The sequence below is a fragment of the Microtus oregoni genome, unplaced genomic scaffold (assembly GCF_018167655.1).
Source record: "Microtus oregoni isolate MIOR12 unplaced genomic scaffold, Mior012 000086F_ref0000336, whole genome shotgun sequence".
In the NCBI taxonomy this organism is placed as follows: domain Eukaryota; kingdom Metazoa; phylum Chordata; class Mammalia; order Rodentia; family Cricetidae; genus Microtus; species Microtus oregoni.
The window spans coordinates 2,750,166-2,763,979 of NW_024544552.1; the positions used below are offsets into that span (position 1 = coordinate 2,750,166).

At 44.7% G+C, this 13,814-nt stretch overlaps 1 protein-coding gene across 1 annotated transcript in view; it reads left to right on the top strand.

Annotated features, from left to right (window-relative positions):
• Positions 1 to 13,814, top strand: part of LOC121442116 (sodium/potassium-transporting ATPase subunit alpha-4) — a 35,412-nt gene that overhangs the window by 3,005 nt on the left and 18,593 nt on the right. Inside the window, exons 3-10 of the mRNA XM_041643597.1 lie at positions 425 to 628; positions 1,136 to 1,249; positions 3,496 to 3,630; positions 4,087 to 4,204; positions 8,379 to 8,647; positions 9,985 to 10,186; positions 10,462 to 10,571; positions 10,767 to 10,901. Coding sequence (XP_041499531.1) covers positions 425 to 628; positions 1,136 to 1,249; positions 3,496 to 3,630; positions 4,087 to 4,204; positions 8,379 to 8,647; positions 9,985 to 10,186; positions 10,462 to 10,571; positions 10,767 to 10,901 — 1,287 coding nt within the window. The remainder of the gene's footprint in view (positions 1 to 424; positions 629 to 1,135; positions 1,250 to 3,495; positions 3,631 to 4,086; positions 4,205 to 8,378; positions 8,648 to 9,984; positions 10,187 to 10,461; positions 10,572 to 10,766; positions 10,902 to 13,814) is intronic.

Sequence of the window (13,814 nt, forward strand, 5' to 3'; positions counted from 1 at the left end):
CAGCGTGCACACAGAAGTGGGACAACGTTGTAGGATTCAGTTCTCTCCGCCCTGGGAGTCCAAGTGCTGGATTAGGTTGTCAGGCCTTGCTGCATTCACCTGTACCCATTAAGCCATCTCACCAGACCCTTGGAGTGGAGACCGTTCCTACTCAAGATGGTATTCTCAGCGTCTATCATACTACCAAGCCCCAAGGTAAAGCATTCGAGTTTAAATGTTTGTAAGTCAATTCATAAACAAATGAACAAATCAAAAAAGCTCTATGTAAGCATGCTAAATGACACCCCTTATACAACACGAACTCTAAAATCCTACCTTATCAAGGAAGAACCTAGAAAGGCATTCAGAGGCCTGATTTGGGGGGTACGCCTATCCTTGATTGTAACTTTGCTTTCTCTCCGAACCCTATTTCTTCTCCACCCAGGGCCATAGCCTCAAAGACGCCCAGGAGATTCTGTCTGCAAACGGACCGAATGCACTAAGCCCTCCCCCGACCACACCAGAGTGGGTCAAATTCTGTAAACAAATGTTTGGTGGCTTTTCCCTCCTGCTGTGGACTGGTGCCTTTCTCTGCTTCCTGGCCTATGGCATACATGTTCATTTCAGTGAAAAAAACAACAAAGATAATGTGAGTTTGCTAATCTACCATCTAGTCTAGTCTGTGGCTAAGTCCCTGAAACTCTCATGTTCAACAGCCTGGAACTCCCCAAGTCTTCTAGTCCAAATCTCCAATAGTTCAGAACTTTCTAGAGAAGTTCTTGATCCATCTTGGTCCTCAGCAATCTCTTATCTAGGAAGCGTCTGGTTCAGCTCCCTGAGAAGCATCATCCCAGCCAGCCAGAGTCACAGCGTCTGCAACCCTTTTCTCTTACTCTCAGAATGTCTGCCTCGCCATCTTTCACCTTCCTTGGCTCATTATCCACCTCCCACCTTTATGGGGGAGGAAGCCACACATTCTCTTCACCACAATGGCTCAGGTTTCTATTACTAAGAAGCCTAGTGTGCCAGCACCATCCCTGATTCTTTTCAGCCCCTCTGATTTCCTCCATCCAGAGGAAGTTGTTGCCTTGGCAGTCCCTGAGGATGAAGAGGGAGGAAAGGATGTGCTAATCACACTTTCTTCCCTTGTCTTCAGCTGTACTTGGGTATCGTACTTGCTGTTGTGGTCCTCATCACTGGCTGCTTCTCATATTATCAGGAGGCCAAGAGCTCCAAGATCATGGAATCTTTTAAGAACATGGTGCCTCAGGTAGGTAGGACTTGTGTGGGAGGACCTAGTGGGAGGAAGTGCAGATTGTGACCAACTGTATAATCACTCAGTCCCCTGGAGTCTGTAACCCACTGTGGGTGGGCTGAGTGAGGTTGGTTATGAACGGGCCTAGAAACTACCAGGAAAACAATGTGAAACTCAGGTGATACCACCAAAGAATTGTCTAGTCTAAAGTGATAATCCAATGAAAAAAGACCCTCCCCAACTCAAACAAGAACATTCTACCAGCCGGGCGGTGGAGGCACACACCTTTAATCCCAGCACTAGGGAGACGGGCAGGCTGATCTCTGTGTGTTCGAGGCCAGCCTGGTCTACAGAGTGAGTTCCAGGACAGGTTCCAAAGCTACAGAGAAACCCTGTCTCGAGAAACAAACAAGAACATTCTTCTAAAAACAAAAGATAGAGGCCAGTGGCTAGGCTGACATTAAAGTCAATGAACCTGGGGAAACGTTCCAGTTTAAAAGAAGCTGAAAAGATATGGGAGTGTGAACATCCTGGTAAAGATAAAGGTCTTGGGCCTGGGCCTATAGATGCTGTGCCCGGGAGACAAGGCCTGAAAAGGAATTTAGGGTCAAGTGGCAAAAGCTGGAATGTAGAGTAGATGTGAGCAATGCATCAGAACGGAACCTGCAGAAGTTACCACTGCCCTGTTGTAGAAGAGGGCACTACAGGGCCAAGAGATGGCTCAGCAGCCCAGAGCACTTGTCCATCTTTGTTCAAATTGCTTGCACTAGCTAATTTTATGTCAACCTGATACACAAACTAGAGTCATTTGGGAAGAGGGAACTCGGTTGAGGAAATGTCCCCACCAGATTGTGGGCAAGCTTGTGGTACATTTCCTTGACTGATGTGGGAGGCCCCAGCTCGCTCTGGACAGTGCCACCCCTGGGCTGACTGTCTTGAGTGTTATAAGAAAGCAGGCTAAGCAAGCCATGGGGAGCAAGGTATAAGCAGCACCCCTCCGTGGCCTCTGCATCAGTTCCTGCCTCCAGGTTCTTGCCTTGAGTTACTGAGTTCCCTGGACAAATGGGCTGTGCTGTGGAAAGTGTAAGTGGCACACATCCTTTCCTCCCACCGTTGCTTTTGATAGGGTGCTGATCACAACAATAGAACCCTAAGACCCTGCTCTTGCAGAGGACCTGGGTTCCGTTCCCATACCCTAAAGGAGGCTTACAACACCTGTAACTCTAGTTCCATAGGACTTTCCCCTTCCTTCTCTTCTGGCCTCACAGACACCAGGCATGAACATGGTACATATACATACAAGTGCATTTTTTAAAAAATCTTTTTTTTAAAGAGAGAAGATAACATAATTCTTGTAAAATAAACACAGAAGTGTTTGGCATAAATTGTCATGATGCATGTAACTTAGAGACAGAAAAGGACAAAGCAAATGAGATTAAAAGTTAGTAGGAGATGATGGTAAAAGTTTTACAGGTGTGCTTGTCACTATTTTCATTATGGAAACTTTTCTGGAATTTAAAAATTATTTTGAAGTTAAATTTTTGTAAGGTATCTAGAAATAGTATGGCAGCAGATTGGAGTTCCTAAATACAGGTCTAGACGCTTAGAAAGTCTCCGGAATCATGCACCAGTATTATCATGTTCTAGCCTTGTTGTTTAAGGGTTTCTTCTCCTGTCATAATTTAAACTTTTTCTCCAGTAAGAGTTTTGACTAGGAACTTGGAGTTTATCAGCTAGCACTGTTGGTCTAATACACTGCCCCAAACAGGGCTTTGTCCCTGTGTCTGGGCTGCTGCTGTGGTCTGTGACTTTAGCTTGTGCTAGGTAGAAATACAAAATAACTTTATTGACTCCTCTGGAGCCTCAGTTGAAATAACTGGGTTGGTTGGGGCTCTGTCTTGTTCATGGGAGCAGAGGGGTTCCTGGGAATAGCAGGGAAAACCTTAGCATAAAAGAATTTCTAAGCCTTTGTTTGTACCACACTTGCTAATATCTCACGGGGTCAGGGGAGCGATTACATGGCCAAGTCTCCATTTAGGAGCTAAGAGATAGATCCCACCTCTTAATGGCAAGGCCACCAAAGTCACATAGCAAAGGCTCTGCAGACAGTGATGGCAGAAGTACACAATCTGCTGAAACTCTTTCAAGACTATTATGGTGCAAAGCACAGGAGAAAGGAGTTCGAGATGGAAACTTCTAGGGTTGGAGCAGGATGGGCAAGGCAGGAAGCTGCATAACAATCCTACGTTATCTTCCTCCAGCAAGCTCTGGTAATTCGAGGTGGAGAGAGGATGCAAATCAATGTAAAAGATGTGGTTCTGGGAGACCTAGTAGAAGTGAAGGGTGGAGACCAAATCCCCGCTGATATCAGGGTTATCGCTGCACAAGGATGTAAGGTGAGGAGGTCTGGAAAGCTAGAGGAGGGGGTCTAAGGCAATGTATGGTTCAAAGGTATGATAAGGACCTGGGCTTAGGTTCAGAAAATATGATCCTACTATTCAGAATCTTGTGATGAGGATGGTTTAGAAGTAAGACAAAGCCGGGTGGTGGTGGTGCACACTTTTAATCCCAGCCCTCGGGAGGCAGAGGCAGGCAGATCTCTGTGAGTTCGAGGCCATCCTGGTCTACAAGAGCTAGGTCCAGGACAGGCTCCAAAGCTTCAGAGAAATCCTGTCTCGAAAAAACAAAAACAAACAAACAAACAAAACAAGTGAGACAATAAGGAGCTGGAAGGACATTTGCTTATCTCTGTATGTTAATGTCATGATGGTTAGGACAGGTAAGGTGATGTTGTCTTCATAAAAGAATCTCTCCTATGCTTGCCTTTTAACCGATCCTCCTTGCCACCCCAGGTAGACAACTCCTCCCTGACTGGGGAGTCCGAACCTCAGTCTCGCTGCCCTGAATGCACCCATGAGAACCCTTTGGAGACTCGGAACATCATCTTCTTCTCCACCAACTGTGTAGAAGGTGAATAGTGCACCATACGCAGCACAGACTCAAAAGTAGAGGTGGAAACACAAAGCTTTTCAACCTTCTGTTTCTAAAGATTTTGGAGTAGGAAGACCCTTACCAACTTGGTTTCTCCATCACGCTGAAGCTTGATGACCTTTGGTAAAAGGTCAACACCATCATTTCCAAATTTGCGTACTAAATATTGCTGCCCATAGATTATTTATGGACTAAGTAACATAAATATAAAATGCTTAGCACCAGGTCTAATACACTGTAGGTGCTCTATAGCTGTGGACAATTGTTTTAGCTGGTGGAGAGACTGATTTTTGTGTTGAAAATGGCACAGAATGGAGGAAAGTTATCCATCCCTGTTGGGTCATTCTCTTAACTTCATTTTACCTTGCAGAGGAAAATAGCAACCCTGCAAGTTTGAGTTACCAGGGGTATCCCTCAAACCTTACCATTCAAAAGTTGGCTTTGTCACTTGAATGGAAGTAAGGCAACCCTGATCCAGAAGTTGGTTCTGACCAAAGTGGTGACAAAAGGCTTGGCATCATTATGTCCCTCTCTCCTTTGTCCTTAAAGAAACCTAAATACACCCTGGAATCCACTTGCAAGCCATTACTAGTGCTTAAGAATAAATGCTTTGTTGTCTAGAGATAATTGCTTTTTGCTGAATGCATAAACGCATGTAGTTAGTGTCAACTACTATAACATTTTTTTATTGATTCTCACAGTATCACACACAAAGTCTAAAGTTTAAAGAAATTACATGTGCACCATACTTAAGAGTATGACTCAGCAGAAAAGAGGAAGATTAGCCAATTCGAATGCAAGTCTGTCTCCCAAAGGCCAAGTTCTTTCCTTTCCTGCTCCACTCCACTCAGCACTGAGATTGCTAATAACCTCTCCTCATCAAACCGTTTCACTTGGAAATACCTTACTAGTAATTCTAGTGCTCAATGGACATTAAGGAAGAATCCAACCAGAAAAAATAGTATCACATGATTTGTACACAATATATAAAATATATAATTAGGTGAATGAACAAAAAATGTAAATTAACAAGATTTCTTTAAAATTACTGGATTTCTGCTGCTCCATTTTAGGAGGGAAATTTTCTGAGATTTATGTTTCTGAAGTAGGTTTTTTTCACTCACTAAGCATATGCCACTGATAGTTAGGGAAGAGTGGGTGAGAACATTCTGGTCGAGAAACAAGGGTCTATCTGGGTAAAAGGGAGTTTATTTCATAGACAAAAAGAACCCAAAATGTAGCCAACAGGGTGGAACTAGCTAGATTAAGCTAAGAAATTTTGTTTTTTGAAACATTTCAGGCTTCACAATGCCTGACTATCCTGGAACTTGCTCTGTAGACCAGATTGGCCTTGAACTCACAGAGATCCACCTGCCTCAGCCTCCTGAATGCTGAAGTTAAAAGAAGTGTGCACGCCCATATCAGCCAAACTAAGGAATTTTTGTGCAACTTGCTCAGTAATTTTCCTTAGACTAGCTCCCCCCCTTTAACCTTTGCCCTAGACTAATTTACAAATTAGTTGTGTAAATACCACTCTAGCCTTGTCTCCAGCTGTCATTGCTTGACCTTGACGGGAAGTGGCACAAATGCCTCTCTGTGTTCCCAAGTGTATAGGGAGCCTGTGCTCTTTCTCTGATGACATATGGAAGGCATATGAGGAAAGAGACTGGCCTAGGATACAGGATACCTGTCCTTGTTGGTCGTGTTCTAGTTGGATGCTAACCTACTCTGTCTCTAGACACATAATGACCATTTATTATGTTTCATCTTTTCAAGCTAAATCATCCTACAAAATAGATTAAGATGACACCATAGCCACCCACACCTACCCTATCAACAATATGAAATCCTTTTGGTATCTTTCAGTCATTTTAGTATTTTCATAAAGGTTCAGAACACTTCTGTCAATCAGTTCAAAGATTGTCTATGGGGTGCTTTATACTGTGACCCTTTACAGGATCTCTTTCCTCATAGTACTGGCCTGCCCCATCTGAGAACTCTTCTCCTGGACTATAGATAGATAGATAGATAGATAGATAGATAGATAGATAGATAGATAGATAGATAGATGATAGATAGAGATATATATCCATAGATATATATCCAGAGAGAGAGAGAGAGAAAGAAATTTTATGTACATGTCCCAGTGTATTCAGGAGCCCAAGGAGGTCAGAGGAAGTGATCCCCTTGAACTGCAGTTATATATAGATTGCTGTGAGCCATCATATAGGTCTAGGCACCAAGGCCAGGTTCTCTGCAAGAGCAGGAAATCCTCTTCAGCACTGAGCCATCTCTCTGGCCCCTTGCTCCTGGATTGTTTCTGAAGGTGGTTCTGGAACTGGAGACCCCAAGCTGCTCCCTGCCCCTGTGGATGAGGGAGCTGCTCCTACTGAGCCACACGTATCATTTTATATTGGTCCTTCAGGAAATCGTTTAGTCAACTGAAGGTGAGAACAAAGTTGGAGGCCTAGCCTACCACATAGCCAACCTTGTTCTGGACTCTTTTGGACATTAATTATATTATATACTCAATTAATTACATTTAATTGCACAATTTTTAGGTACTTTGTTTCCTCCTGTCTTCTTCCTCCTATTCTTCCTCCTTCTTCTTCTTCCTTCTCTCCTCCTTTCCCTTCCTCCTCCTCTTGCTTCCTTAGACAAAGTCTTACCCTGTAGCCCACACTGGCCTTGAACTCTGGGCAATCCTCTACCCCAGCCTTTCAAATGCTGGATTTCCAAGTGTAACCTACATCATCGGGGATGTGCGTCCTCCCATAAGGAAGCCTGAGTTTCCTAGAACATAGTCCTTTGTCTCGGGAAAAAAGAAATAGTTGTTTATGAAATTGACCTTTCTGCCTTTTTCTATGAGTTTATTTTCTTGATAATTCTATGACTTGAGTGGTGGGAATTACAGGCACTGTAGCAAAGCAGGAAGGGTGGTTTTAAATAACCTTGTTTCAAGCTTGTAGGTGAATGTCCTGTACCACGCGTGGGTAAAGTCAACCATGAGGTCCAAGTTGCCCTTCTAGGTAGAGAGCAGAGCTTGGGGGTGGGGGGAGAAAGGGCCCTGGAAAAGTCCAGGGCACAGCTGTGATGGCCTGTGCTACCCAGCAGAGGTCAGACTAGCTCTAGACAGAAAAGCAGGGAGGGGGCTCGTCAGGCAGAGTTTCTCAACTACCAATACTGAAGACTAGAGAGCTTTTTGCTGTGAGTGGAGAGGGAGGCTGAACTGTGCCCTGTAGGATGCTTAGCAGGCCTTGGCTTTCCCCCTTGCTACTTCTGTCTGCATAGAATCCTGTGTCCTACTGGAGGGATTCCCTATCAGTTCCCCAAAACTCAGTCCAATTTTGACAGTAACTGCCTCAAAATAGCATCAGATGAGGGCTCGATCCCATGGGACTCTTCTTGCTTCAGACTCTAATCCAAAGTAATAGGTTGTCATCCATACTTCTGACAGATTGACTATGCACTGGGATTCCCATGACTTCTTCCTTGAGGCTCACAGAGCTCAGGGAAGCACTCAGCCTACATTTCCCATCTCTTACATTTGATAGGATGCAAGTGAACACCTAGAAGGGATTCATGTGTAGGGAATGGTATGTGGCCTTCTGTATGTTCTCTGGGTGGCACTTTTGGGTCCTCTCTGAAGATGCCATCCTCCAGACACCTCCATGGGTTGCCAGTCTGGAAGCTCTTCAAATCCAGTTGTCTTGGCTTTTTAATGGGTGTTTTATTATATAGACATGACTGGTTATAACATTTGCCATTGGTAATCAACTCAACCTTTAGCCTCACTCTTCTCAGAAGTTGAACTGTAGAGCTGAAAGCCCACCATGTAACTACATAGTTGACTCCCAGGCAACTCCCTCTTCCTGTAGCTAGCCAAGAACCCACCAAGAGTTGCCTCATTAAAACACAAGTTTCTCTTACCACCTAGGGAACTCTATGGCATTTAGAAGCTCTATACCAGATAATTTCTATCACTCCAGAAACTATGAAGTGTTAGGGACCAATTATGATAACAAAAGATTCTCCTAGCCTTCCAATCTAAGGATTTTAGAAGTTCTATGTCAATAACTGGGAGAAGATACCAATGCAGGCATTTCGTAAGTTTCCCACGGTATGGTATCACAGCTTTTCCCTTCATCCACAGGAACAGCCCGGGGTATTGTGATCGCTACAGGAGACTCCACAGTCATGGGCCGAATTGCTTCTCTGACATCTGGCTTGGTGATAGGCCAGACCCCCATTGCTGCTGAAATCGAACACTTCATTCATCTGATCACAGCTGTCGCCGTCTTCCTTGGCATCACGTTTTTTTCACTCTCGCTTATCTTGGGCTACGGCTGGCTGGATGCTGTCATCTTCTTGATTGGCATCATTGTGGCCAATGTGCCCGAAGGGCTGCTGGCTACTGTCACTGTGAGTCAACAAGGTGGGGGGAGGGTGGCCTCTGGGCGGACAAGTAACCCCAGGGGAATGGAATCACTAGTATGGATTTGGCTGTTGTTGAACATCTTAAGTGTGGGCAGTTAGCTCCCAACATTACACTGACTTCCTCTACCCACACCTCTTTCTCCTCAGTGAAAGAGGAAGCCAGGCGCAAGAGAGAAAAAGTGCATTCTGTTCTCGAGCTGTTAAACCACTTCAGATCTCTGGGCCTCAAGTATTCAATACTTGAAAAATATTCAAGGCTTTTAGAGAAAGATTAATTTGAAATTACAGACTCCTAGTGGAAAGGATTTCAAGGCCATTTCAAGTGAACCTTTGAGGCAATACCGAATGTCCTCTATAAAGATCCGTGGAGGGTAATTGTGCGGTTTTCTCTGGGAATGGAGCACATAGCTCCTCTTTGTCTCTGCCTAGTTTGCTCTTGGATCACTTGGTTAAATTTCACTGTGTTGAGCAGGGATATGATTCCCTATTTCATCCTGGTTTTCCCAACCAAAATAAGTTGATTTTCCATCTCCTACGTTCCAGTCCCCACCCTCTTGGATGTAGTCATCATGTCCCCTCAGATTCTCTAGGTAATCTTTTTCTTAACCATTCTTCCTGTGAGAAGGTATTAGCTCTCTGTCATACTAACAGCTTGTTTGGGGTATCCTCTAGCTTCTCAATATTCTTCTTAAAATAGAAATAAAAATAACATTTAGGGTGAGTAAAACATTGGGACTAGTGATTGATTGCAATTCCATAATTGGAATTCTATACTTACACATCCACAACACAATAATTTGCTAGTTTTTAAAAGAACCTTGCATTCGATTTATGATTAACAAACACTTTCTGATTTAAGTGATTTCTCAAGGACTTTTCAGTGCTGTGACATTGCTTCCCAATGTCATCTTTTCCTCCTGCCAAACTTTTCTGGAACTACTGGCAACATGCCCAGGTCCATACACAGTGCTGTATGCCATAAAAATGCATTACCTCTCTGTGTGGTCCTTGGAGAGACTGGATCTGAGAGAGAGGAAGCAGCCCAGGATGGAGAAGAGGATACTAGATAGAGGTCTAAACGCCTTCTGGGGAAGGGCTTTGTGCTCTGTGACAGCCATGCTGGTGAAGGAAGGCCCTGAAACTCTTGCCAGAAAGTACACATCGAAATCGCTCCCTCAGTGTTGTTTATGATGATCACAGGTGGGGTTTCTAAAGATTGGGCAAGGATAAAAGAGAAATAAAAAAAGGCCGAATTCCCAAAGCAAAATGACGTGAATAGTCCCCTCCCCCCCATCCATTCTTGCCTCTTTTGGTGACTTTAGGTGTGCCTGACCCTGACCGCCAAGCGCATGGCCCGGAAGAACTGTCTGGTGAAGAACCTGGAGGCGGTGGAGACGCTGGGCTCCACTTCCACCATCTGCTCGGACAAGACGGGCACCCTCACCCAGAACCGCATGACCGTGGCCCACTTGTGGTTCGATAAGACTGTTTATGAGGCCGACACCAGTGAGGAGCAAACTACCGGTGACTAGCAGCCTGGGTAGCCTAGAGGAGGAGGATTTGGGCTGGGATCCTTAGGAGAATGGCACACAGGAGACAGCTGGAATCTGGTGATGGGAGGAGGGGGTACTTGGTTGTTAAAGAGAATATGAATAGCCTTGAGTTTCCGTGTTTGTTGAGCCTGCAACTCAATTCGTAGCTGGAGATGACCTTGAACCTCCTAATCCCCTACCTCTCCCCTCAAGTGCAATTAATCCCTTGTATTAAATTCTGTTTGTTAACACTTCCTTCCTACCTAGGGAAAACATTTCCCAAGTCCTCGGACACCTGGTTTCACCTGGCTCGAATTGCTGGCCTCTGTAACCGGGCTGACTTTAGGCCTCATCAGGAATCTGTTCCCATAGCTAAGGTATCAAATGAAAAGAGGGTACCTCGGTGACAAGTATATTTCTGCCCCTCTTACCAAAAAGTCTGCTTCTCTGCCCGCCCTCGGTGATTTTCTACACCCCCTTCCCTCCCCATTCCATGCCTCTCCTTGAGACCACAGGCAAATCCTATGCCCAGATGGTGTACCCCTGGGGCTCATCCAATTCCTTCCTTGCAGCGGGTAACAACAGGGGATGCTTCTGAGTCAGCGCTCCTCAAATTCATTGAACAGTCCTACAGCCCTGTGAATGAAATGAGACAGAAAAACCCCAAGGTGGCAGAGATCCCCTTTAATTCTACCAACAAGTACCAGGTACACAACCCAGAAAGGTAGGAGAATGGCGGGCGAGGTGTAGGGGGACAGAATGGACTCGCAATAGGGAATCGATGCCTTGGCTTCCGGCTGTACTTCTGAGCAGGGCAATAGCTCTGGAGAACCAGCAGGCCAACTAGGAGGAACGCTCACCTCCAAGAAAGTGGCAGTGAAGAGAGGAGAACTAGGTGATAAAGGAATCGTTTCTAGCGGAATTTTCACCCCTGCCACCCTCAACAAAAGCATGTCTTAAAAAGCTCACTAAGGCCGGGCCGTGGCGCATGCCTTTAATTCCAGCACTCAGGAGGAATCGCTGTCAGTTCAAGGTCAGCTTGGTCTACAGAGCAAGTTCCCAAGTTTGCTGAGACGGAAGCAGTCAAGGTTGGCTGGTGGGAGCCACAAACAACTATTAGCCTATACCAGTGTCTGCTATGTAGACAAAAGTCTTTCTACAAGCCATTCTGTTTCCTTAGCCATTAAATAGCCCTTTTCCCTCCATAAAGTTCTGGTGCGGCCATCAGTGAGGTAGTCAGGGGTCACTAGTACAATGTGTCATATTTTTTATTTCTAAAGGCATTGATTTATATCCAGGGAGGAAACAGGTAGGAAAGGGAAAGGCTGAGTAATGGCCAGTGGCACAAACAATGAAATCCCGAGAGGCTATGCATGGTGGTTCATGCCTATATGCTCAGCATGGAGGAGGGGGCTGAGGCAAGAGTGTTACCCTGAGTGCAAGGGAAGCTGTCTAAAAAAGAAGAAGAAAGGAGGAGGAGAAGAAGAAGGAAGAAGAAAAGTCAAAATAACCCATGGTGGTAACAAGAATGCGAGCCTAATCTAAAGACAGGATTTCAGTAGAAAGTAAGGGACAGTGAGCAGCCTCTCCATGGCCGGAGGCAGACCAGGCCAGTTCATTCAAGCATTTCAATTCCTTGTATTTCCATGAAGACCAGACATTTGAGTGTCTGAAATAAGACTCTTAAGTCAGTTTTGCATTTATGTCTTCAGACATAACAACATAATCACAGTCTATATAGATTTCTTAATATTCGATTACTATGAATTTCTATGAATTACTATGATGGAACCCCAAGAGATAAGTAGATCCGTACCTTCTGTCTAAACTTGTCTCAGTCGCTTTAATAAAACAAATCTCCCAGATCCACAAATAAACTACAAACCTTAGTCCCACCTTAGTCCCACTTTTTTTTTCCTGACAGTTGGTGGCCTTGCTAGCCAGACAGGAATTTTGTGGCTTGGCAGAGTGCAAGTAACCCTCTATGTGGTTAAAAATAAAAGTCGGACATATTCATGACATTGTTGGGATGTCCAACAAGCAACCATGTTCCCCAAAATTATTGTATGAGTGTTTCTGAGCTACTGAATAGCATTCAAGTGGCAGAACTGGTCTCTGTGGTACACGTGTGTGGCAGGCCAATCCGCTGGACTCAGCTCCAGCAGACACTAGCTCTGGCAGACTTAGTGAACTGCTATAATTAGCTTGCTCCAAGGGCAAAGACTCCAGGCTTTGAAAGGCATGTGTCTTCCTTAGCCTGTCTGTCGTCTGCAGAGCGTGGTCTCCTACCATCTCTGAAATGGAAATCAAACAGATTCTAGTCTGAGCATTTCTGATTTCTCTCTCCATCTTCTTTATCTGTAATCTTACGAAACATATATATTTTTTGGTCAGATACAATGGTATATGCCTTTAATCCCAGCACTCAAGAGGCAGGAGCATGAGGATCTCTGTAAATTCCAGCCTGGTCTACATAAATTCCATGCCAGCCAGGGCTACATAGTGAGATCCTGCCAAACAAACAACACATTTCTTTTTTGTTGCTTTTTTTTTTCTTTTTCTTTTTAAGGCTATGTTTCTCTACATAGTGTGACACTCATATAGACCAGGCTGGCCTTGAACTCACAGAGATCCACCTATCTCTGCCTCCCGAGTGCTGGGATTAAAAGTATATGCCACCAAATCCAGCCAAAACACTTATTTCCTTTTGGGGTGTGTATGTGTGTATGTGTGTGTGTGTGCAATGGATTCTGTGTGGCCAGAAGACGATCTGTGGGAACTGGTCCATCCCTTCCACTGTCAGTCCAGGAATCAAATTCAGGTCTTCAGGTTTGACCGCAAGCATCTTTATTTGTGGGGCCATCTTGTAAGCCCCTATCTATAATCTTCTATCCAGTTTTATTCCCCGTGACCAGGTTAGTGAGTCAGAAGATATTGTGCTCACCTGAGCCTTTTATTCATTCAGCAAAGATTCATTGAGCACCGAGATGATTGAGCTTTGTCAATCTTACAGCTTCCTCCTTTAAACAAGATTTTCCCTTTTAACCACTTAAGCATATCTTGAACACACTAATCATTATCTAACCAATCAGTCGTAGTCACATTTTATGCACCAGTAGCTCACCCCACTCGACATCCAGGAAGTGCTGTCTGGCCTCCTCGGTGTTCCCACAGTTCTCTCAATTTGCTGATTCAGTCTCCAACAGGGGCCATAGCAGGCAGTTCCTATAAGTTAAAAGAGGAACTCTACGGGGGTGCCTGGAGGGAACCGCTAAACACAAGCCACCTGACTGCTCCCTCTGGTGTGTGGTCTCTGCAGATTTGTGTCATGAATGTATACCTTTCCCTCCACCATCAGGCATCCAGCCAGTAGGCAGTCTTCCTTGGGGGCATCTCCAGCCTATAGAAGAATGGCTATGGATAATTTATTTTGTTTGTGTTTCAGTCTCAAAGTTTTGGATTGTTTGTTTGTTTGCTTGCTTGCTTGCTTGCTTGCTTTTGTTTTACAACTATCTCTCCTTAAAAACAGACAGACAAACAATAAAGGGGACTGGAGAGATGGCTCAGTGGTTAAGAACATTGACTGCTCTTCCAGAGAACCCAGGTTCAATTCCCAACTC